The 24,869-nt window shown below is 42.4% G+C and overlaps 1 protein-coding gene across 3 annotated transcripts; it reads right to left on the bottom strand.

Annotated features, from left to right (window-relative positions):
- Positions 1–501: 501 nt before the first annotated feature.
- LOC102947553 (T-cell surface antigen CD2) lies at positions 502–20,418 on the bottom strand. 3 transcript variants are annotated; one of them, XM_027830991.3, is made up of 5 exons: positions 19,912–20,418; positions 14,090–14,392; positions 8,749–9,009; positions 3,403–3,522; positions 502–1,369 (listed from the first exon to the last, which is right to left on the bottom strand). In XM_027830991.3, exons 1-5 carry the CDS (start codon positions 19,982–19,984, stop codon positions 1,362–1,364), a joined length of 765 nt encoding a protein of 254 aa, XP_027686792.1. In that variant the 5' UTR covers positions 19,985–20,418; the 3' UTR covers positions 502–1,361. The 3 variants fall into 3 exon arrangements, with proteins under 3 accessions (XP_027686792.1, XP_043394266.1, XP_043394265.1); XM_043538331.1 differs by having other exon boundaries at positions 20,243–20,417; XM_043538330.1 differs by lacking the exon at positions 3,403–3,522 and having other exon boundaries at positions 19,912–20,415.
- Between the last annotated feature and the right edge of the window lie 4,451 nt (positions 20,419–24,869).

Genomic DNA, 24,869 nt, shown 5'->3' on the forward strand with positions numbered 1-24,869 from the left:
CATACAAGTTCGACTAAAGTCTTGATGTGACAGCCTCAGGTGCAGTTAGACAGGAATAAAGTCACTCCATATAGTGATTATGGAGAATACCACAGCCAGAGATCTAAAGTAATTCTCATGAAGTGCCCATGGGAGAAGGGCGGGGTGAAAGTAAGATGAGACTTACCGGTACGGGGGCCTGACTCTGGGCCTCCGGAAGGGGCGGGGCCTCGGGGTCAGCCTCCCCCAGCCAGCCCGTTCATGCTGCCCGGGGCTCCAGCGGCAACGTAAAGGGCTCGGGGCTCTGGCCGCGGCCACGGTAGTGGAGGCCGGGAGCCCCGGGCCCTTTTTAAATCACCAGGCCCTGGGGCAGCTGCCCCTCCTTCCCACCCCCCATCAGCACTCGGGGTGGGGGGGCGGGCAAAAGGGTCAGCGACATTAAAGCACTCCCCGGTGCCAATGGCCACTTACCAGTCCGCCGTACCAGCCCACTTTCACCTCTGGATGAGAGAGCCAACAAGGTTCAGAGAAAGTAGTTATTAATTAGTCTGCTTGGGTTTTGGTTGGTAGTATGTATTACTGTGTTACAGAAATCTCACACGCAAATGGATACTGGCTTCTGTCATGTGACAAGCATACCTGAACTCTGAACCAGGTCATGTCACTAGCCAAGAAATAAAGTTGCAGTTTCTTGCCAGCACTCCAATATGTTAGCCCATCATTATAATTAACACAACTATTTTCCTCTCTATAAGATCAAATGACTGGCTGCAACAACTAGAGGCGAGTTTGTGTGGGACTGCAGGTATAGGGAGAAAGAGAGAGACGTGATGAAAGTCATCTAAATAGAGTCTTAGGGCCTTCGCCCCTCAACCCCCCACCAAAAAAAAAAAAAAAGTTAGACCAGAAAATGGCAAGGAGAGGTACAACCAAATGAAGCAAAAAGGAAGCACATTTCAGCACTAAATGCCCCACGTTAACATAGAGCCACTTGGAGAAAATGGCCAAGGTAATGACCTTTGATATCCTCGTGTCTCCATTGACGAACCTTTTCATCACTCGTTCAGTATAGATCATGATCTTCCACAACAAAAGCAGCCAGTCTGGAGGATTGCTGGCTATTTGCAAGGTTATTTTTGTGGTGGGTCCCACCAGAGCAGGTAATGGGACAGGTTCTGTTCCTCCAGGATAAATGCTTACGGTCTCTCTCTTTCATGTGGCTTGGGAACTTCAGCCTTGGAAACATGGCCTGGGCCAAGGGGGCACTGCCCAGTACTCAGTTTGAGACTGTGCAGGCGGTCTCTGCTGCTGACATGGCTACTTCTGGGGAGCGTGAACTGGAGATTGAGAAAGCAGAGGTATCACGCAGAAGCTAGTGCCTTTTAGTTATCTGGATATTTTGGAAATAAACAGAAAGACAATAAGAAAAAAATTAGTCAAAAAGGAATGTGGCATTGTTATTTATGGTGAACAACTACTACCTAGGGAAGAAGGTTTGGACACTGGCAAGCAGTCAAATGCTTGCATGGTTTAAGTGGTATGGTGTTGGGGACCCTGTTTATTTCAATGAAATAATAAAACCTGAATTTGCCATCTACTACTTCTATGGCCCGTCTGTTGGCTGGTAGGGGTCACAGAGCTCCTAGGAGGGTATGGAACTGACTGAAATACTCTATCTCAGTGAGCCTGCTCTGCTGGACAGCTACAACAGCTTACCAGCAAGTAGGAAATAAGCCAAGGAGACTGAATTCCTCTCTCATCTTTGGAAGTGACCCCTTGAAGACCAGGTTGAGACACATCAGCAGGGGGCAGCGTAAATGAAGTTTGCCCTGCTGCTGTCCATGCAATTCCTCTGCAGGCAAATAGAGGACTCCGCACACAAGGGCAATCAGTCTTGTACTTTTTACCCATAGTAAATGTACTTCACATAGATGAAGCAGACTAATGGTCTTTGGCCACTTTATTACCATTTCTGAAAGGCCAGTGACCACGTACGATTTGATTTAGGGACTGAGTGACCCACTGGCTCAGATACTGAACTGATCCTAAACTCCTATTGAACCATTCGAAAGGACCTAATTACTTTGATGGTAATTGACAGAATTAAATGCACCTTAACATTCAGTGAGGACAAGGACAAGTCAGTTTTAACATTGTGTCAATGGATCATGGGTAAATCTTTGCTTTCAGTAAGGTTACCCATGACCAGCTGGCAAGATGTTAAATACAACTGTCCCTGTCTACACTCACTGCTAGGGCACAAAGTTAATGAAACATGGTAACTAAAACAAACTGTTTGCCAGACACAGGGAGAGGGCACTTGATTGCTTATTCTCGGGGGATCACTTGATTGCTTATTCTGTTCATTTCCCCTCAAGCACCTGGCATTGGCCACTGTCGGAAGACAAAATATTCGGCTAGATGGACCATTGGTCTGACCCAGTATGGCCGTTCTTATATTCATGACTCCTCAAGGTCATATTCTAACATGTCTTAGTTTTCTTGTGAAGACAAGCCTAACAGGCCTGGAGTTTGGGTTTGGTTCAGTTGCTGAACTATCCAAACCTCTCAGGTCTGCAAGGTCGGACTGGATATATACCAAGGAAAGGCTACTGAGAGATTTATGGTCCTCCTTGTTGCTGCTCAAGCCAGTCACACCAGGAAAACATCTCATGAACATGTAGGACTTAGTTAAACCCTGTTCACCCTAATAATATGATTTTCCTGTAATGATGATTTCATTGTTAATTATTTATAGCCAATACCTCTGTTGTATTCTTGAATTAGATTTATCTCATTACATACCTTTTCTTTTTCTGTGACCACCAAAACTAAAACTCAGTCTAAATTTTCAAAAATTACTAGTGATTTTTGCATACCTCTATGTTCAGGTGCCCAAGTTGAGACATTTTAACGGGGCCTGATTTTTAGAGGATAAATAAACAACAACAAAACCTCTCTTATGCTCTGTACTTTCTGAAAATCTGTTCTGTTTACAGTGTCTCAGGCTGCATATCCAAAAAAATAGAAGCACCCCAAATAACTCTCTAGGCATGCCTACATTTCAAATGCAATTGGTGATGTTGGTTGCCTTTATTTATTTAACTATATATATAATGAGAAAGTGTGTTGGTGAGAGTCTCAAGCTTACATGTAGATGAAGGATGTTCAAATAATCATGGATGCTTCTCTGAGACAAGCTTTTGGATGGTCTGTTCTCCCCTCACTGGTAAATAATAGTCCTTGAAAATAGCACTGTCTTGTTAAAAACAACCATCAGTAACCAAGATTAAAACTGCCAATTGAGGTGTAGAATTTCAGTGTGACAAAACTCAGTTCTTTCTCTCTCTCTATCTCTGAGCAGTTTGTGGAAAACTAGATCTTAAGTGGTCAGACAACAACATGAAAATTTCAAGTGCTTACTCTGTTCTTCATATCTTTCTGCTCTCTTCTTCCTGATACAGTAAATCAGCAGAGCCAAAAAGATGATAAAGACAACTGCACCTCCTGCAATGCTCCCGATGAGAACACTGTCCAGCGGTCCTAGCTCAGAGAAAAGAAAACTCCAATGCAAAGTCTGGAATTTGGTCCCAGTGATCTGGAGAACGTACACATGTGAAGCTTATAACATGTATAGTGATGATGATATGAAAACCTTGTAGTGTTATAGCATCTTTTGTCCCAGCATCTCAAAGCATTTTCACAAACAAATTAAGACTCAGAACACCCCTCTGAGATAATGTTCAGTATTATCACCCCCATTTTACAGAGGGGTAATTGAGGCACAAACAAAGTTAAACCACTAGTTTATGGTCACAGAGAATTTTGCTTCCTGCTAAGTTTTCATGGAACATAGCTATGAAATGTGTGTGGGATGCACTTTGTTTGATGAAAGTTCTAGGGAAAGTTTGAGGCAGCATTCACAGGAGTACCAAGGTGTCTTGCCTAAGCAACAATAGGTGTCAACTTGCTGCTAGTGATGGTCAAACCTCAAAAGTCATGTTCTAGATTGGCACACAAAGATCTGAATGCCCTTCTGGCCCTTTAGGGACTTTCAAAATGCTTTGACTGGGCAAAAGTACAGCTCAGAGTCTGACAAAAACCAGACTTTTTCAGGAGTGCTTCCTACTTGGCCGGAAATACTGTGTGAACGGCTTGTTTCATGGTATATCAGAGCTTGCTCTTCTAGCCTTGGCTGGACCTCAAAACAGGAGCTATATAAGACTTAACAATAGTGAAGAAACAGAAAAACTAACCAGACTTTATGTAAACACAAACCAGTTTTTTTGTTTTGATCTAAGGGTGAAGGTTGATTGGGTTGTTACTTATTTTATCCAAATAGGCTTGCTTATATCTCCACTTCCCCCATCCAGCACCACACTTCTTTGAGAAAGCGCCTGTGCATCTGGAATGTCTGTTTGATTGTATGCATTCAAGAGTGGAATAATACTAAGCTCTTATATGTTACTTTTCATCCATAGATCTCAGTAGGTCAGTATCATTATCCCCATTTTACTGATGGGAAAACTGAGTCATGGGGTGGTGAAGCGACTTGCCCAAAGTCCCCTAGCAGGCCAGTGGTAGAGCTGGGAATAGATCACAAGTCTACAGTGTCTTAGTCCAGTGATCTGTCAGCTAGGCCAGTGGTTTCCAAACTTTCTTTCTGACAACCCACTTGAAGAAATTTTTTGATGCCAGTGACCCAACGGAGCTGGGGATGTGGGGTTTGGAGTGTAGGAGGGGCTGGGGCATGGATGTGAGGGCTGCAGGGTGGGACTGAGGGGGTTCAGGGTGTGGGAGGGGGCTCTGGGCAGGGTGTTGGGGTGCCAGAGCAGGTCAGGACTCTGGGCTGGGGCCAGTGATGAGGGGTTTGGGGTGTAGGAAGGGGCTCCCAGTTGGGGGGGGGGGCAGTTCAGGGCTGGGGCAGGGGGTTGGGGTGCAGGAGTGGGTCAGGACTCTGGCCTGGCAGTGCAGGCTCTGGAGTGGGGCTGGGAATGAGGTGTTTGGGGTGCAGGAAGGGGCTCTTGGTTTTTTGATATGACACCTGTGCTATATATTTCTTCAAGACCACAGTGACAAATGCTTTTGTTAGCTGTTGATGCTACAGAAAAAAATATCACAGACTAGCTACTTTTTCTCCAGGGCCCCACAGTACCCCAAACTACCCAGCCCCCGATATCTGACAGAGTTCAGCAGCCAAGACACAAGAAAACACCAAGGGCCAGATCCTCAGCTGATGTAAATCAACACAGCTCCATTGAAGACAATGAAACTACATAACGACACTGACCTCCTTTGTAAAGTGCTGTGAGATCTATGGATGAATAGCCCTATACCACTGCTAGGTATTAATAATTGTTATTATTATTGTCAGTTTACACCCAGTGAGGATTGGCCCTGAGTGATGAAAGAATGAACTTCATGCAATAAGCTCCAAGTATTTAATATACACAAATGAACGTGTCAGTAAGAAACAGCAACTCTACACTGCCTTGTGGTGACTCCATCTTTGGATCACCCTCCCCATGCTTGTGTGTCAATTTAATAGGGTTATCTCTGGCTACCTCTGAGAACTGTTTCTTGAGTCTTATATCTGCACTCGCACTCCTCTGGCTGTTTCAGGCTGCCACCACGCTGTTGGAGGTGGTGATACAGCTAGGAGTGAAAAATTGGATGTGCCCCAACTTATGGTGGATGGGCAATGACCTGGCCCTGGGGCAAGTGAGGGGAGCGGGGGTGGAGATGGAACTTCCCTTCTCCTGCATAAGGGGGCGGGGGCAGGTTTTCGTGTATGTCGCTGGAGGTGGGGGATGGGGCTGAGGCAGTGACCCCACCTTCAGATGGCTCCAGATCACTAAGCAGGGGCAAGGGCTGCTCAGTGCAGAGGGAGCCATTGCGGTGCAGGGTGAATCTCCCGCCAGTTGGCCCCGGCTCTGTGCCAGAGGGCGTGCCATCTCGGGCAGCTGGAAGTACTTGGCCTCCCCTTGCAGGTGGCTGCACTCAGGAAAGTGCTGGGGTAGCATCAGCAGCAGGTCCTGCATATAGTCCAGGATGTAGCAGAAGAGGAAACCATTGCAGTTGTGGAAGAAGCAGCCTTGGCTGTCCTGGGGCAGCTCGCCCAGCTGCTGCTGGGAGAACATGCGCCAGAGCAGTGAGTCTTGCACCGACACCACGGCACATCTCTCACACACCTCCCTGCCAACATTCAGCTTCTGTTCTCCAGGAAGGTGGATAAGCCTGGACCTGCTGTGGTAGCACCCCTGCCCCGGTTCCTGCTGACAGGGATACTCCTCCCCGGTTCAATAACCGCCCACCACTGTCCACCAGGGCCAATCCAGAGAGAGCCCACTGCTCCTGGGGAGAAGCCATCTCCTGCCCTTTCTCCCTTAAGTGCCTAGGAGCAGCCTCCTTTTCTCCTGAAGGCAGTGGGAAGAGTCACCTCTCTCCCACTTTTGCTAGCCTCTGCTCCACACTGGCAGAGCCTCTCGCTGCTTCCATCGCTCCAGGAGCTGGCAGAGCTGCCACCTCTCATGCTCAGATCAGGCTGGGCCTGGTGCTACATGGATGGGCCATGGCCCTGCCACTCATCTGAAGGGGGCAGACAATCACCCTTTCACTCCAATGAGCCCCACACTGTAGGATTCTTTTCTCATCCCCTTTGAAAGCTGACTGGTTTTATTTATTTGCATGCTTTCAGTGGCACTGCTCACTGCAGCATCTGGGGGAAAGCGGGGCATGACCCTGAAAAGTTTTGGGACCACTGATCTAGATTATAAACTCATTGGGGTATCGTCAATTGGCCAAACTCTCTGCTCGCGTAACTTCACTGAAGCCAACACAGTTAATTCCATAAAGAATTTGACTCCATCTCTTCAACTGTATACTATACAGAATGTAGTGCAGAGTCACTGGTCAACAGATATTAAATAGTGATGATTTAACATTTGGGATCTCTAATTTAGACTATATAATTCTTTTGTAATAGCTGTAAATGCCCAGTTCTGCAGCTATGATTCTGGCAAAACTATAGGAGTAAAACCTGCAGCAGTGTTCCCCTTGTAGTAAATATGTAGGTTTCTACCACCTGATTGTTAAACTGCTTGGTGTCTGAAGGTGCCAGATGCCCAGATTAACACGTCAAAGGGAACATGTGAGAGTTAATTGCATAGATGGAGATCCATAGACTATAAAGCAAGCAGGGACCATTATGATCATCTAGTCTGACTTCCTAAATAACACAGGCCACAGGACTTTACCAGAGGTGGGAAGCCATCAAAGCTGTTCAGATATTACTTTTAAAGGACTAAAAATACATAGGTAATGAAATTAAGTTTTTAACAATTTTTCTATTGACACTTGAGGTTATTAAAAGCGAAAGGATTTTAGAGCCCTGATTAATTTTTAAGTTGTTGACTTCTTGCATTTTACCAAAGATGGAAAATTAAAGAAAAGACTGGTCAGTTTCAGGAGTGTTTCACTGATCGCACACTAGCCTAATGCAGCTGGGCTTGCCTCTTCAACACTGCAGGACCCTGTTTCAGTTCAAACAAATAAATTTTTACTGACTTTTCCCCCCTAAAGTTTCATGAAAACATTTCTATGAAGAGCAAGTTTTGTAAAACCTTTTTTCCTTTAAGAAAATCTACCCCGAGGCCTAACCTACTTGATTGCTCATTTAAGATGATCAGCTCCTAAAACATGGCTAATTTCCCAAAAGCTCACTGTAAAGGAAGTCCATGCTTTATATGCACATGTTAAATAGCACCATCAGGACATCCACTTTTTTTATCAAAAGAATCCATCTGCCAGTGTGGCACCCCTGACTTTGTAGATACAAGGGTAGAAAAGATCAAGACTTCTTTGCATCTAATTCTCCTGGCACCTGGGGCTTGTCCACCCTTGAAACACGACAGCGGCACAGCTGCAGCACTGTGAGCACTACCTACAGTGATGGGAAGGGCTCTCCCATCGGCCAGGGTAGCTCGGTCGCTGGAAGAATTCTTCCGTCAACCTAGCGCTGTCTATAGTGGGGGTTAAATCCTCTGAGCGACATAGCTGGGGCAACCTAACTTTTTAAAAATTAGATTGACCTAAATATGTTGCTCGGGCTCATGAAAAATTTTGTGCCTTGAGCACCATAGTTAAGTCGACCTAACCCCCAGCGTAGACGCGTCTAGGTCGATGGAAAAATTCTTTTGTCAACCTCACGGCTGCCTTTCAGAGAGACGGATTAAATATAGTGATGGAAAAAACCCTTCGGGCACTGTCGGAAACATCTACAGCTGCAGCGCTACAGCTATGCCACTGTAGCACCTGTACTGTAGTCATAGCCGTACACTGGTGTAAATCAAGAGCAATTCCATTGACGTCAATGGAGTCACACAGGTGTACAGTGTAAATGGGGATTAAGAGAGAAGAATCAGGCCCGTTCTTTGGCAGTGTAGGGTGTTAAGAGACGTCCTGACCAATTTTTAACTTGGGTAATTTTATTCTATCCAACTAAAATGACCCCTGAAGTTGTAATTGTCTGTGCAGTGCAATGGATACTGTTGGTGCTGTAGAAATAATAAAGAACAACAACTGAAAAAAAGAGGTTTGTTTTTTGCTTCCTGCTGTGTAGTACTGCATAAAACCTATTGCATGTCAATTCCCTCAGTTATTTTATTGGGCTGACACTGGTTGTAGAATCAGCACCCTGGAGACAACTGTATGTTTGTGACTGTTTGTGGGCTGGGATTAGGACACCTTTTCACAATAGAGACTTTATACCTGAACATATGATCTCCTGATCATCAGTTTTCTTGCTAACATCATTTTTAACTTCACATTGGAACTTTGCAGTAAGGATTGTGTTCTTGGGTTGATATTCAATCTTCCATATGCCATTTGCATATTTTGGCTCATTTGCAAGGAGCCTTGTTTTACTTTGAAGCAAATGCAAAGCAGGTTTATTCTTCTGATTCACCTCACATGTCACCTTTATTAATTTTTGTGAACATATCCATTTGATTTCTGGTTTAGAGACAATTTCTGAAAGAGAATACAAGAGGTAGTCTGTGAAGCTTTCTAATTTTAAAAAGTTCATTATTAGAACTGGCAAAATCCACAGAATAATACAAAGGAAGCTAGAAGGATTTTAGAGGCACGGGCAGAACATAACAAAATGATCCTGTGAAAGGATCTGGGGCAAATTAAAATGAAACATATATATTCAGTGAAAGAGAAAGTGGGAAAGTAGCAATGCCTGAGAGCAAACCGCAAATTAGACCCGAGGGGGGATGTGATAGGACAACAACAAAGAAAAGGCCAGCACAACACTGGTCTGCATTCTTGTTTTTTTATAAAAAGCTTAATACCTTTATGACTCATTATCACTTTCCTCTCTGTTCCATAGAGTTTTTCTTCGAGATAACATTTCATTGTTTATTTAGAGAGAGAATCCCAGTCCCTTTGTTCTATTCAGTTTTGAAACACAAGGGGCCACATCATTCTAGCTCAGGCTATGTTTACATTGTGCACCTTACAACGGTGTGGCCGTGCCGCTGCAGTCATGCTGTTGTAAGGTGCGCTGTATAGCCACCCTTTATTGCCGGGAGAGAGCTCTCCTGTTGACAAAATATGCCCCCCCCCCCATGAGGGGTGGTAGCTTCGTTGCCAGGAGAGCAGCTCCAGATGATGCTGCGCTGGCAAACATTTTAACAATGTGTGGACATTGGGGGGTAGGTTCACACCCATGAGCCACAAAAGTTTTAACAAAAGTGCCAGTGTAGACATAACCTCAGTAGACTGTGGCTCAGGAGCTGCAAAAGGTTCTTTAATGTATTTCCTGCAGATCCTTGCAGCACGTGATATTAAAACACTGAGTGGTTTAATTATTAACCAATCAAGATGCTTTTACTGTGTTATTAACCAATTATCAACTTGTACTACCTTATTTGCTGCGAGAATAATATATATATATATATATATATATATATATACACACACACACACACACACACACACACACACACACAATATTTCCCATCATACTGTTTTAATATGAATAGTACTATAGTAAATGAAACAAGGAATTCACACTACTGTGGCTCTTTTGGGTGATGTTGGTCACTAATTTGGCTCCTGAACCACTGAGGTCTGAATATCACTGCTCTAGTTCATGGAGAACCCCCTCAGGCATGGCCGAAGGGAGGAGCAAACTACCAGTTTCCCCCTGCAAAATTTTTGCTGCATCATCCTATCTGGTAGGAGGAGTTAGGGGATCCTGCAAACCCTCCGCACAACACTGCTCTCAGGGGCCCATGGATTCAGGAATGCTATTCCATCCATACAGAGCCTGGAGTCAACTTGCAGGCTCCACTGACCACCTCCTTCTCTGTTTCCAGAGCAGAGTTGGCACTAGCTGCGGTGGCTGCTCATTAGCAACCAGGGAGAGGACCCAGAGCTGTAGCTATATTACCTTGTTCAAAGATTTAACACCTCCCACCTAGATCTGTGTGTGGGAAACTGAGCTCGGAGCAGGGGGAAGAGCCAAGGAGGGCAAAACTTCAACTGCTGCTCTATCTCCACCCACAAATACCTCAGATACTATGCAGGCTCTCAGACACTAAGGTGTCAAGTATCAGAGGGGTAGCCGTGTTAGTCTGGATCTGTAAAAGTGGCAAAAAGTCCTGTGGCACCTTATAGGCTAACAGACGTATTGGAGCATAAGCTTTCGTGGGTGAATACCCACTTCGTCAGATGCACATAGTGGAAATTTCCAGAGACAGGTATAAATATGCAAGCAAGAATCAGGCTAGTTATCAGGTTAGTTCAATCAGGGAGGATGAGGCCCTCTTATAGCAGTTGAGGAGTGAACACTAAGGTGGTTAGTTGGGATGTAGGAAGATTGCAGTATTTGCTGTCTTCCATACAGGAGGCCATCAGTCCAATGTAAGCAAACACACATTGCAGTTACTATGGGAAAGATGCTATGTGATACAGGGAGGAATTGGCATGGGAGGTAACAGGTGGGGGAGGGGGAAATTACATGAAGGCTTTACATCATAGAGCAAAGAGACAATAGTCTCCTTCTATGCAGCTCTGGCATGACTGCATCTGCAACTCTGCATTCAGTTTTGGGCACCAGAAAAACTAGGAAAGCTATGTCAGTAAAAACAAACAAACAAACCAATTACATCCCTGCCTGCCATAGCTACGATGGTGTAAGTGGATAGCTCAGGTCTCCATCACATTGCTTAATGCACTGCTGAAACGTGTTCATATACGACAGTGATGACTGCAGTATAAGAACATAGACTAGACTAGAAATCGTCTTAGCACTAAGGAGGCAATGAAGCTATGAATAAGCTGGTTTCTGTTTCCTATTATGCACAGTGATTTGGTTCTGGAGCTCCCCTTACGGAATCTCTAGTACCGGCAATGGTACACGAGCCAGAAAGAACCCACCCTGACTCTGAGTCCAGGTTGAAGTTGCAAGCACATCAGTTGCGGAGGGTGGGAGGGGAGGAGAATCAACTTTTTACTTTTTCACTGAGCAAATTCAATCAGTCATTGCAAAAAAGGCTGGAAGCCCTAAATGCTAATTTACAGTCAGTCATTTTTCAGAGTACCGCACTTCAACTAGAACACTAACTACCTAGCAAACGCTGTAATCCATCTATTGAATACAGTGTATATGCAAAGTATGGCCCTTGTCTTGCTAACACTCAAGTAATTGCTCAGGGTTGGATAAACACTATTCATAGATTTTAGGGCCAGAAGGGACCATAGGGATCATCTAATCTGACCTCCTGTATAACACAGGCCATAGAATTTCACCCAGTAATTTCTGCATCAAGCCCATAAGTTCTGTTTGAGGAAGCACAAGCATATATTTCAGAAAGACATCCAGTCTTGAAACAGTCTAGACACTATGGACAGATGCCTAGGCTCCTGATTCCTAGATTCACATGATGATGCCAGAAACTAAGCTTTTACTTAAAAAAAAAAAAAAATTATGCTATCTATCTGACCCTAATGGCCATCATATCGCTGCACCTCACATCACTAAAGGATTTTATCCTCTCAACACTCCTAAGAGCTACATACCCATTTCACAGTTGGGAAACTGAGGCACAGGGTACCTCCAGTCACTTGACCAAGGTCATAGAGGAAGCCATTGGCTGAGCTAGAAATTCTACCCCAATCCAATGCCTTAACCAGTAAATCTTGAAAAACGTGACCCAAGTATAACAGATATACTGATGCCTCCCTGAGTCAGCAGGCAGCCTGTGACAATAACTCAGGGAGTGTTGATTTGAGAGTGGTCACCCCTTCAGGGCTTTGCTGGGGCAGTGGCAGCAGGTGTCCACACACAATTTGAAAGGGTGGAGCTCCCCACCAGCCCAGCAGATGGCTCTTGGGTAGCCAGTTGTCTCTGTGTGGCGAGGCAACAAGTCGGGAAAGTGGTCAAAGGGGGCCATGCTTGTGGGAGAGCCTAAGGTGCCAGACTTCCCTCATTAGTTTTTGACATTAGCCACAGAAAGCTTTGGGGCTACTCCCAAGAGCAAAGTAGTGCGTGTGCTTAAGTACTTGCAGGATCATGGCCTCTTTTTGCAATTATAATATCCTAACACGTATTCATACACAAGAACGTCTAGCAGGAGAGTTTGTCATTCATGATGTCAAAGACATCTGAGTTGTCACTTGTCACCTCCATCTAAATAGCAATTACCAGATAAAGAAAAACTTTTAACACATTAAAGATATCTGCATTTTTTCCCTTCAGCTTATAAGTCAAGTTAGTAGAAAATCAGGAATGAACGTCATAGTAATTTTTTTAAATTCTGCTCACGTTTCTTTTCTTTAAAACTTTTTAAATGTCATCAAAATCTTGACATCCAGAAGATTCCAATCAGCTGTAATAATTGGTCAATAAACATGAAAAAAAAATTCAAACATTTCCCTTTTTTTTTTTAAATTCAAAATGTTGTCAGAAATTCTAAATACAAAAAAATTCAAACCCACCCTGCTTATAAGGGATGGAACAGATGAATAGTAAACAGGAGACCCAGTTAATTACAAATAAATAGGGGGTCAGTTACTGAATCATTTACTAATTGTCAGGCTTCAGATGCAGCAGTTCAACATTAATGCAGGATGTAAACATGCAAGCAAGCTGGTAGGCTCAAAAGCAAGGCGTGAGAACAAAGTACTGTAGAAGGAAAATCTTCATGTTACAGAAATTTGTGCAAGATCTCAGGCTTTTTTAGCAGCCTCCTGTTTTAGGAGACTGCTTAAGTATTCCAAATGTACAGAGCACAGTTCTGCTCCACATCTCACTGGTCAAACAACCTAGAGGTATCAGTCCCTTGAATGGATGCTTAAGAAAGGTTTCACCGTCTGTTGTGAAATCAGGGCTTGAATTGGGCAGCAGCATGCGTACCAGCACTCTCCTGAGCGGTCTTTTTGGGCTCCAAAATGTGTGTCTTATGGAGGAGAACACAAGCTTAAGGAGCCTAGCGGAGTCCATGGGTATATTTGAACCCCAGTTAGGGGACGCGAGCCCAGCAGAGCGTGCAAACAGTTCAAACATCTCCACAATCCATCATGAGTGGCATCTCAATTTGATGTCTCAAGTGGGTTATTAATTTGTGGGAGGAGCTTAGAAGGGTCCTACCACCTTTCTCCCCCCGCCCGCCCCAAGTTAGACCCCAGCCTTCCATCCCTCCCAAAAGTATATATAAACACCTGGATTCATGGATATTTTGAGTAGCAAAACAAAGGCTCAGTGTAACCTAAGCTAACTTCTTCCGTTGTTCATAGATACCGGTGCAGGTCTGTTTGCCTGGCAGAGTTCGTGGCTGATGTGAGAGAGAAGAAATCAGACAGCAGAGGGACTGAATAGAGGGAAAGAAGGAAACGGAGACTCACTTGGCAAGAGAGGAAAAGGAGGAACCCACCCAAGAACAGAGAAAGGGAATAGACGCAGAAGAGCTAGCCCTTCAGTGAAAAGGAGCCCATGCAGCAAAGTTAGAGACCACAAGGAAACAGGATGGAGACCCATTCAGCAGAAGGAGAGACTGGGACTCATCCAGCTATGGTGGGAAGGATGTGGAAGGTGACTCACCCTGAAAGCTCAGATTTAAGCTCTTCTTCACTTGCAGCTGTCCCTTGTCATTGTACACGGTCACTATGTAATTTCCCCTGTCCTCTTCCACCAGGCGGTCTATTCGCAGGGTTCCATTAAGGAACATCATATACTTTTCCTTTTCCCTGTAATATTTCATTGTAGAATTTTTGACTTTCACGAGGAATGATGCATTTTTGAGCCATGTTATTTCATGTTGCTTTTCCACTTTGAAGTCAGGAACGTTCAAGAAAACAGAACCACCCAGAACACCATACACTTTATGGGCTTCGTTTGCAGAACCTTCAAACAGGGGAAGAACAATACAGCCTGATTAGTGTCTGTCCAAAGCATCTATGGATGAGAGTTAACAGTAGACACTGCAGCATTAAATAACTTGTTCACAAAGTTAAATGCCCCACTTTTCCCTTATTTCCCAAACAACTCCTCATAAATAAGGGTGGGCATTTATATAGCTGCTTCATCTCAGGCCCTCAAAGCAGCTCCCAAACATTAGTTAGTTAAGCCTCCCAACCCTGCATTTTAATTCTGAACACAGAGAAGTTAAGGGCCAAGTTTTCAGAAGTGCACTTAGGGATGCCTTGGTTTTGGGGGTGGTCATTTTAAGACCCCTAGGGCCTGGTTTTCAAAAGCGCTGAGCACCTGCTGCTCCAAGTCAATAAGACTTGTGAGGGCGCATTTCCTCTGCAAATCAGGCTGTATTGTATATGCCTCAAGATGGGCACCCCCAGCTGAGGCAGCCAAAATTACTCAAAATACTTCTGATGATTCAAACCGGTGGCCAAACTTTTCAAGTGACCATTGATCTTGAATGTCTTAATTTAAACTTGAGACAGGTTAAAGACCAGTTGCTCAGCGATTTCCGAAAAATCAGCCTCCTTTAATGTGTCTGAGTTGAACACTGAAAATCCTTAGTCGTTTTTCAAAGTTTTGGCTTAAGCAACTTGCCTGAGGTCACACAGTGAGTGAGTGAGTGAGTGAGTGACAGAGGTGGGAGTAAGACCCAGAGGTCCTGCCTCCCGCACTGCTGTGACCACAAGATACACTCCCTCCCTCCAAGAGCTCTATTTCATGGGTACTATCACCTGATAAACACAGGCCCAAAGGCAGGTTTTTCCCTTTTCAAGTCACCTTTGACTTCAGTTACTTTTGTGCAAAACGGATAATACCCAGTTCACAAGGGTGCTACTGCAAGTGGTTGTTCAGCACTTGAAGATGTGAGGTGTCACATAAGGGCTAAATACTGGTATTACTAAGAAAGGTACAGGCTGTTTAGCCTTATTCATGTTGTTACGTATAAAGCAGCATTTATCTTCCCATGGTATGTTCTGTCACAAGAACTCATGCCCATTTATCTCAAACTGAATCTAAATCTAAAAATCACAGCCTCTGAAGAGTAATAGCAGATTGGGGTTTTAGAGCACAGATTTTGCCTGAAGGTGACTTCAAATGAGAAGCTGACTCCACACAAAACATTTGTGTAGATTCTTAGTCCGTACTGCATAAGCAAGTTGATAAATAATATTGAAACTATAAGACAGGTTAAATACATGCTTGTAAATTTTAAATAAAATAAATTCATTAACAGCAAAACTTTCATTCATAACCAGGGATTATTCAATCTTCCATTTGCGAAATTAATTCCCCTCTAATGTATGGGATAAAGCTATACTGGTAGGCATGGTGAGCTACGCTGAATTATTTTTACACAGTGTAAGTTCTTTTTCCCATAGAGAGAAACTATGTTTATAAATCTTCTATTATAATATATAATCCTTTATTATAAAGTTTTCATTAGATCTAGGATATGATAAAATACATCACAGCAAGGAAAACTGAAAACTAATTGCTGTTTTGTGTAATAGTAATATTGGAGTCAAATAAAAAAAATAGATTATCATGCTTGGGCAGCAAAATAATTAGAGAAATGTGAAAGGGACAGCCCAGTAGAGCCTGCGAGAAGATGAAGAGTTTCATGCAATGCATCCACCAGCACAAAGGGAAGCTATTATTGAGCTATCAAGTTTCTTAAAAAGCATTCGGCATTTCATAGATTCATAGATATTAAGGTCAGAAGGGACCATTATGATCATCTAGTCTGACCTCCTGCACAATGCAGGCCACAGAATCTCACCCACCCACTCCTGCGATAAACCTCTCACCTATGTCTGAGCTATTGAAGTCCTCAAATTGTGGTTTAAAGACTTCAAGAAGCAGAGAATCCTCCAGCAAGTGACCTGTTTCCCATGCTACAGAAGAAGGCGAACAACCTTCAGGGCCTTTTCCAATCTGCCCTGGAGGAAATTCCTTCCCGACCCCAAATATGGCGATCAGCTGAACCCTGAGCATATGGGCAAGATTCACCCGCCAGATACCCAGGAAAGAATTCTCTGTAGTAATTCAGATTCCACCCCATCTAACATCCTATCACAGGCCATTGGGCCAATTTACCATGAATATTTAAAGATCAATTAATTGCCAAAATCATGTTATCCCATCATACCATCTCCTCCATAAACTTATCGAGTTTAATCTTAAAGCCAGATAGGTCTTTTGCCCCCACTGCTTCCCTTGGAAGGCTATTCCAAAACTTCACTCCTCTGATGGTTAGAAACCTTCGTCTAATTTCTAGTCTAAACTTCCCGATGACCAGTTTATATCCATTTGTTCTTGTGTCCACATTGGTACTGAGTTTAAATAATTCCTCTCCCTCTCTGGTATTTATCCCTCTGATATATTTATAGAGAGCAATCATATCTCCCCTCAACCTTCTTTTGGTTAGGCTAAACAAGCCAAGCTCCTTGAGTCTCCTTTCATAAGACAGGTTTTCCGTTCCTCAGATCATCCTAGTAGCCCTTCTCTGTACCTGTTCCAGTTTGCATTCATCCTTCTTAAACATGGGAGACCAGAACTGCACACAGTATTCCAGATGAGGTCTCACCAGTGCCTTATATAACGGTACTAAAACCTCCTTATCTCTACTGGAAATACCTGGCCTGATGCATCCAAGACTGCATTAGCTTTTTTCACCGCCATATCACATTGGCGGCTCATAGTCATCCTGTGATCAACCAATACTCCAAGGTCCTTCTCCTCCTTCATTACTTCTAATTGATGCATCCCCAGCTTATAACTAAAATTCTTGTTATTAATCCCAAAATGCATGACCTTACACTTCTCACTATTAAATTTCATCCTATTACTATTACTCCAGTTTACAAGGTAATCCAGATCTTCCTGTATGATATCCTGGTCTCTCTCTAAATTGGCAATACCTCCCAGCTTTGTATCATCCGCAAACTTTATTAGCACACTCCTACTCTTTGTGCCAAGGTCAGTAATAAAAAGATTAAATAAGACTGGTCCCAAAACCGATCCCTGAGGAACTCCACTGGTAACCTCCCTCCAGCCTGATAGTTCACCTTTCAGTATGACCTGCTGTAGTCTCCCTGTTAACCAATTCCTTATCCACCTTTCAATTTTCATATAGATCCCTATCTTTTCCAATTTAACTAATAATTCCCTGTGTGGCACAGTATCAAACGCCTTACTAAAATCCATTTCTAATGGAACATTCTGAAATCACTCACTCTTGGAAGTAACTATTTTAATAATATTCCTTCTCCCAATAAGTGTTAACAGGAGCAACAAAGCCCTTTGTAAAACCTGCAGCATTTTTGACAAAGAAAAAAAATGTAATTCAGATACTTGCTACTCCTCAGAATTACTCCCAGATATTTAGAGTTATTACTATTCATTATTATTTGTATTGCATATTCTAGCATTTATATTTTGCATGTGTAGATGAGGGAAAAGTTTATCAAAATCCTGAGGAAGGAAAGTTCAATAGTACTCCAATTGACAGACAATCCTGAAAGGTCTTTAAAAGTTTACTTGGTCTCCCAAATAATTGGAGCAGAAGTCTGAGCCTCCCAAACAAACAAACATTAAGTCCTCTGTATAGACAATGAAACAACATTTTTTGATAGTAACAATTGAATTTAGCTACAAACTGATCAGTTGCAGTCGCAAAGAGGACGGGATGAGTCATGTGCAGTGAACTAAAAGGAGCTGCACTGATAGTACTTTACCCATCTGAGAAAAGAAATAGTCACTTCTAAAGTTTCAAACATTTTAAATAAATAGAGCCAGTCAAGGAAATCAAGAGTCTGTTTTAAGTCCATAGCAAGAATATTTCCCTTATTTATCTAGTCCTTGTACATAGAAAACATTAAACAGCCATCATAAATGATCTACTGTTGGATTTATTCCTGTCATTCATGAATGGTTCTTGTATACTGAATCCACTACTACTTGTTCTAATCTATAAGCCAAAATCGCAACTTAATTTTTAGACCAAAGTTTTAAAAAATAATTGCTATAACTAGAAATAATACCAACATGTATGTACTTAATGTAACTTACAACCTAGACTGACCCCACCCTACTATATGATCATTTATTTATCACCCTTTCTGTTAATATTCCTGTGCAAAAAACACTTGCACAGTCAACAGTTCTGTTTCCCTTTAATAAAATGTTTGTTACTAGAAAAGAGCAATGGGTCTACATGATGCACAGTGAAGTTGCTCTTGAATAGGGTTACAAAAAAAAAAAAAAAAAAGGAACAGCTTCATTGAGGGCAGTAGGAAAAACTCCATGCTGACACTTACCAGTATTAATATGTGTCAGATAAAGGATTGTTAACTTGAAACTAAAACCGTTTACAAAGTATTATTATAAATATTATAATAGTAAACTCCGGTTGTGGGTTCCCCCAGACTGAAGGCTAAATAAAATAATAATAGCCAAGAGATCTTAAAGCACTTTGCAAAGGATGGTAGATATTGTTATCTCCATTTTACCAATGGGAAAAGTGAGGCCATGTGCTTAACAATGAGGGCTCGATCCTACAAGGAGCTGAACACTGTGCCCCCAATAGCAAAGCATTTGAGTACATGCTTCAATCTAAGCACGTGAATAGTTCTTTTGAAGTCAGTGGGACTACTCACATCCTTAAGTGAAGTGTGTATTTAAGCACTTTGCCTGGACTGGGGACTGAGTGCTGACAACTTTGCAGGATCAAGCCCTAAGAGTTTTAGGGTGAAATCCTGGCTCTATTAAAGTCAATGGCTAAGGATCAGGGCCAGGATTTTACTCTAAAGGTCGCATTGCCAGTTTCCCAAATATCTGCTCTTTGCAGCTTCATAAGGGCTAGCTACAGTTCAGAGGGCTGTGTAACACTCTTTAAATGATTTGTTTATTTGTACTGCACTTGCTGTGGCAACAGCGATATTGCTCCTAGAGACAAGAGGCCAGATTCATCTCTGGTTTTAGTAGCGTTAAACCAGGGAAGAATGTGGCCCATGATATTTAAGTAAGATCCAAGCATTTTTTATCAGATCATCCATCCTGCCCCAAGCTACCCTATTTAGCTTTAAGTAGATGATGTGTGGCAGAGATGGGATCAGTCACCTTTAATTGTGCTTTCACATTTCTATATGAAAAGAACTATTAAAGGAATAATTTAAAACATACTGGTAATAACTTGCTCCTCAACTATAACTGAGGAGTTATAGGGGACAGGCTTACAATGCACAGTGTGGACACCACCCCAAATTCTCATCACTGTATTATATCATTGTGGCATAAATGGGCCTAACCAGCACCCTGTTAAGATCGCCATCACCCTTGTCTAGGCTCAAGGAATGAGTATTAACAATCTACCACAGTTTTAAACGCTTTCAGTGCCCTTTTAAGCAAAGCCAGCCTGAAACAGCAAACACCCGGTGCAAACTCACCTTTTACACAGGAGAATAAAACCACCAAGCACTCAGCTAGAGAAATCCCCCTAAAATTCATTTTCAAAATCATAGCTGCAAACTACCCCTGCGGGAAGAAAACTCCTGGCCAGTGAGATGAAGTTCCAGGACGATCAGCCGCCTTTCGCTGTGGGCGGGGCCTCGGGCTCGAAGGGGGCGGGGCTGGGGGGGGGGTCAGTTTCCCCCAGGCAGCCCTTCCACGCTGTCCGGCCCGCGGGCCGCGATGTAAAGGGCCCGGGGCTCCAGCCGCTGTCGCGAGCCCCGGGCTACCTGCCCACTTTCACCTCCCCCCCTCGCCGGGCAACAGCACCTGGGGTTCTATGACTAGCAGATCATGCCTCAGCAGCAGGCAGCGTTGAGGAGCGTGTGTTAGACTTTGCCTTTATCCCTGATCCTTCATTGTCTAAGGTGGAGTTTCATCCAGCTGGGCTGCTGTTCTCTTCAGCTGACTGCCCTTAAGAAGTTGTAATGAGGAAGGTTTCCATGCTGCTGGACCCAGGCTGTTTTCTACTAATTGTCACTCAGAAAAGCCCATCCCCCTATTGGGTCATCAGGGATGCATTGCCTTTACTGGTGTCATCCATCTGCACCGGGGGGGGGGGGGAGTAAAGTTAGCAACTGTGCACCAGGGGACCAGAATTAAGTTTGATGGCTACATAACTGTCATGCAGTCAGCCTTAGGGAGAGGTTAATTGCTGGACTCTGTAGAGGATTCTAAGACCATAGAGCCTGGCTGGGTCATGAGGCTTCAGCTGAGCTTTTGCTGCAAATGTATCAGGGCTCAGATCTAGGCCTAGATCAGGTGAGATAAAGCGTAAGTGCTTTTTGCTGTATTGAGGTAGTGGACTTATTCCTCTTTAAATAACCTTGGTCAATACTTATTCAAGAAACTTTCTGACCCTCTACTAGTTTCATCATGTATCAATCTCAGCAGAATTGTATATTAAACAAAAAGAATGCCTGTCATGGAAAAGAAAAATCTGATATTGCCTGCTATTGATTCACATGTAGTTCAGGCATCCAAAAAAATCACACAGAGCCCTCACCTGCTTCTGTACTTCCCTGGAAATCACTACGAATGGTGGAGAGGAAAAGAAAACTTGAACAATTTCTTTGAAACATTCTCATCAGGAACATTGGTAGGTTTTTTGTTTGTTTTTGTTTTTTTCCCCCCTGCTTCCCAGTTCTTCCCAATCTGTGCTTTTATATGTGACATTCTTTCGTTGATATTGGGTAAAAAATCCAAAAGTGCTTAAGTAACTTGGAAACCAGCTTCCAATTAAAAGTTAATGGATTGCAGGCTCTTAAATCACTTAAGTGCTTTTTATAAATGACTAAAATTTTCAAAAGTAATAGAATGGCATTAATACTCTCTTCCACTTGTAAAGTAAACTCGCCAGGGTTTGCATATGCATTTGCTTGTTTTTTATGTACTATTTATTCTGAATACCATTCTGATCACCTGCTTGTTTCTGTTTATTTTCCTGAGGGTAAGGATTAAATGTCTCAGTAAATACATGAAGAATAGAAACCAAATATGCGAAGAAGAAACCAACAACAATTAGTTTCAGTTTCTATGAGCATAAAACAAAACAAGGTGCCTGTTATATCCATAGTTATACTAGCTTTTCAAAACTGATTTCTATTGGAGGGAGGGAAAGGGAGAAAGCAAAGACTTGGAGTATGATGAAAATTAAAGAGAGCGGAATGTTAGATCTTAGGAAAAGCATATGCAGTATTGGACACCTAGAATGCACAGTGTCTTTTCTGCACTGACATCTTGGCAAATTAGGATAGATTTTGATTACAGGTTTCAGAGTACAGCCGTGTTAGTCTGTATTCGCAAAAAGAAAAGGAGTACTTGTGGCACCGTAGAGACTAACCAATTTATTTGAGCATAAGCTTTCGCGAGCTACAGCTCACGCTCACGAAAGCTTATGCTCAAATAAATTGGTTAGTCTCTAAGGTGCCACAAGTACTCCTTTTCTATTTTGATTACAGAAATATTAACTTTTCAGTAATAAACATTCTGAATTGCTTGCAAACAATTCAATATGCCATTTGTTTTATTTTGCATTTTAGAGTGCTGCATTTTTAATGTCCTGTAAGGAGATTCTTTTAACATAATAAGAACCATCTCACACATTCTGGGATTGAGTAGTACAGCTGGGTGAATATTGCAAGAAAAGTGTGTGGCTACATTGTTTAATTTTTTAAACAAATTTACTTTGAGTCTGTTAACTCCTTTTTGTGTGTGTGCTTGCTTTTTGAGAATATACTTGTTAATGAGTCTATGGGCAGGAATGTTGGAGGGAAGGAGCAAATGTTAAGCAAACATTGACATTTTTTTTGCAGAACTTTAATTTTGAATCTACAAAAGTATTCTGACTGGAAAACACCCTCAGCCAATCAGAGAACAAAAAACATAACATAGTGTCTGTATCAACTCAAAATGGATCAACATTTCTGAATATCAAATATTTGCTACAATCTGTCTATAATAATCCGCAGACCAAGAATTATTTCCAGAAATTATTCAGCAAATGTGGCTAACAGATACATTAATATTGGTATTATGTCTGCTCTCAAAGGTTTCAGAGAGACAAGGTGGGTGAGTTAATATCAGAAAGATTCCAGTCAGAGGAGAACCTTGTTGTATAGTGCCTAGCTCAAATGCTTACAAAAACAGTCTTTGCCCCAAAAATATAAATTGTAGAAAAATAAACCTGTTTATGGCAATTCTTGGAAAAAAGAAAGGGCAAAATTGGACTGTTCTTGGCTAACATTATTCACTCATATCAACTAATTAGCAAAAGGCTGATGTCTAGCTACCAGATCCTGAAAACACTTAAGCATGTGGGCAGCTGTACTCACATGAGTAGTCCAATGAAATCAATTGTAGGTGAGCATTATATATTGATAGCTTCCAGGCAAGTATAATGGCTCTTAACTAATTGGTCACCATAGCGTTGGCAGACAAGCCTGCCCTATGCCTAAGTATAAATTATTAATGGTAGCGGTTACTTACATTAGGTCATAATTCTTCACCATGTCAAATTCTTCCACTGCATATGTTGATGATGCGGTAACTTCTCAATACCTTGCATACCCAAAAATGAAATTTTCTACAACCATAGCTGTACCAAACTCATAGCACCACTACAGTATAAAATGTAGCCAGGGTCATTCTCTCTGATTTGCAACTTTTTTCATAAATCTGCTTTAATGTTCTTGTTGCTTATGTTACATTGGATAATTATCTACTCCAGTCACACTCTCTGAGCTAGGAAGGGGCTCACTGTGTACCCTCAATATTACTTTGAATCATGCTTTAAGCATTATACTTGAGACACCACTTCACTGAAGACCACAATGGGCTCTGTGAGCAGACTGTCCAGGGCATAATCTCTTCTCCTATTGCAACTGACTCAATGAACAAACTTTCTAGGGGTTTATACCTCTGGAAGACAATCAGGGATAGAATTCCCTGGGTTTAGTTCATTTCTTAATCAATAGTTCCTGATTAGAATATTAAAAATTCACCCCAGGCCACCTGGTTCTCTCAGATCTCCGCACTGTTTCCCAGGTGGGGTGAGCCTCATGCTTTTCTGTATTTATAAGCAGCTCTGACTCCCCTCTTTTATTATTACTTCAATCTTAATTTTCCTTGTTATGCGGATAATATGCAAATGTCTTCTGGCTAATTCAAATCCATTCCTACCGTTACTGATTACTAGCATTCATTACAATCCTAGATGGAACATAATTATAAAAAAAATGACATCAATAAAATGACTACCTAATTTACAGTCCTGGCCAGAGGGTAAACACTGTAAAGGGTTAAGAGGCTAGGATAACCTCACTGGCACCTGACCACAATGACCAATGAGGAGACAAGATACTTTCAAAGCTGGAGCGGGGGGAAGAAACAAAGGGTCTGGGTCTGTCTGTGTGATTCTTTTGGCCAGGGACAGAACAGGAATGGAGTCTTAAAACTTAGTAAGTAATCTAGCTAGATATGCGTTAGATTCTGTTTGTTTAAATGGCTGAGAAAATAAGCTGTGCTGAATAGAATGGATATTCCTGTCTTTGTGCCTTTTTGTAACTTAAGGTTTTGCCTAGAGGGATTCTCTGTGTTTTGAATCTAATTACCCTGTAAGGGATTTAGCATCCTGATTTTACAGAGGTGATTCTTCTTACTTTTTCTTCTATTAAAATTCTTCTTTTAAGAAACTGACTGCTTTTTTCATTGTTCTTAAGATCCAAGGGTTTGGGTCTGTGGTCACATAAGCAAATTGGGGAGGATTTTTATCAAACCTTCCCCAGGAAAGGGGGTGCAAGGTTTTGGGGAGGATTTTTGGGGGGAAGACGTTTCCAAACGGGCTCTTTCCTAATAAAATAAACCCGGTTAGACGTTTGGTGGTGGCAGTGAAAGTCCAAAGGCAAAAAGTAAAATAGTTTGTACCTTGGGGAAGTTTCAACCTAAGCTGGTAAAAGTAAGCTTAGGAGGTTTTCATCTGTACCCTAGAGTTGAGAGTGGGGAAGGAACCTTGACAACAGTTCTTCGTTTTCTCCCAACCCACAGTACACATTCCCATATTTCAGTTTTTGCCTTTCTCCTCCAGTCTTTTTTGGTCCAAATGTATCCTTGGAGCATATTGTTCTACATAATTCACTAAATTAAAATGTTACTATTTTAGAAATATCTTCCAGATTAGACAGAGTACATTATACTATACAAAGGATTTATAGGGCATTATAACATTTGAGTGAGTATTGCAATCCTCATTATTTCCATTATATTTCAGAAGGGTTAAAATCTTCTGCACATACTTATCATTAACCTTTCCTACTTTTTAAATCATCAGGCTAGTTTGCAGAAGGGAGTATCGGGTAGATCTCAGCAGGATCTGCAGTGGGGCTTTGGTGTGTTTGTT

The sequence above is a fragment of the Chelonia mydas genome, chromosome 1, assembly GCF_015237465.2.
Source record: "Chelonia mydas isolate rCheMyd1 chromosome 1, rCheMyd1.pri.v2, whole genome shotgun sequence".
NCBI classification, from domain to species: Eukaryota; Metazoa; Chordata; order Testudines; family Cheloniidae; genus Chelonia; species Chelonia mydas.

What these genes read in the sequence shown, in the direction of transcription:
- LOC102947553 (XM_027830991.3), bottom strand. Translation starts at nt 19,984, where the DNA reads ATGATTTTGAAAATGAATTTTAGGGGGATTTCTCTAGCTGAGTGCTTG. An exon ending in CTTAAATCTGAGCTTTCAGG is followed by an intron (nt 9,010 to 14,089) that starts GTGAGTCACCTT and finishes ATTCTCTTTCAG; the next exon opens with AAATTGTCTCTAAACCAGAA. An exon ending in TCAGGAGATCATATGTTCAG is followed by an intron (nt 3,523 to 8,748) that starts GTATAAAGTCTC and finishes TCTCTGAGCTAG; the next exon opens with GACCGCTGGACAGTGTTCTC.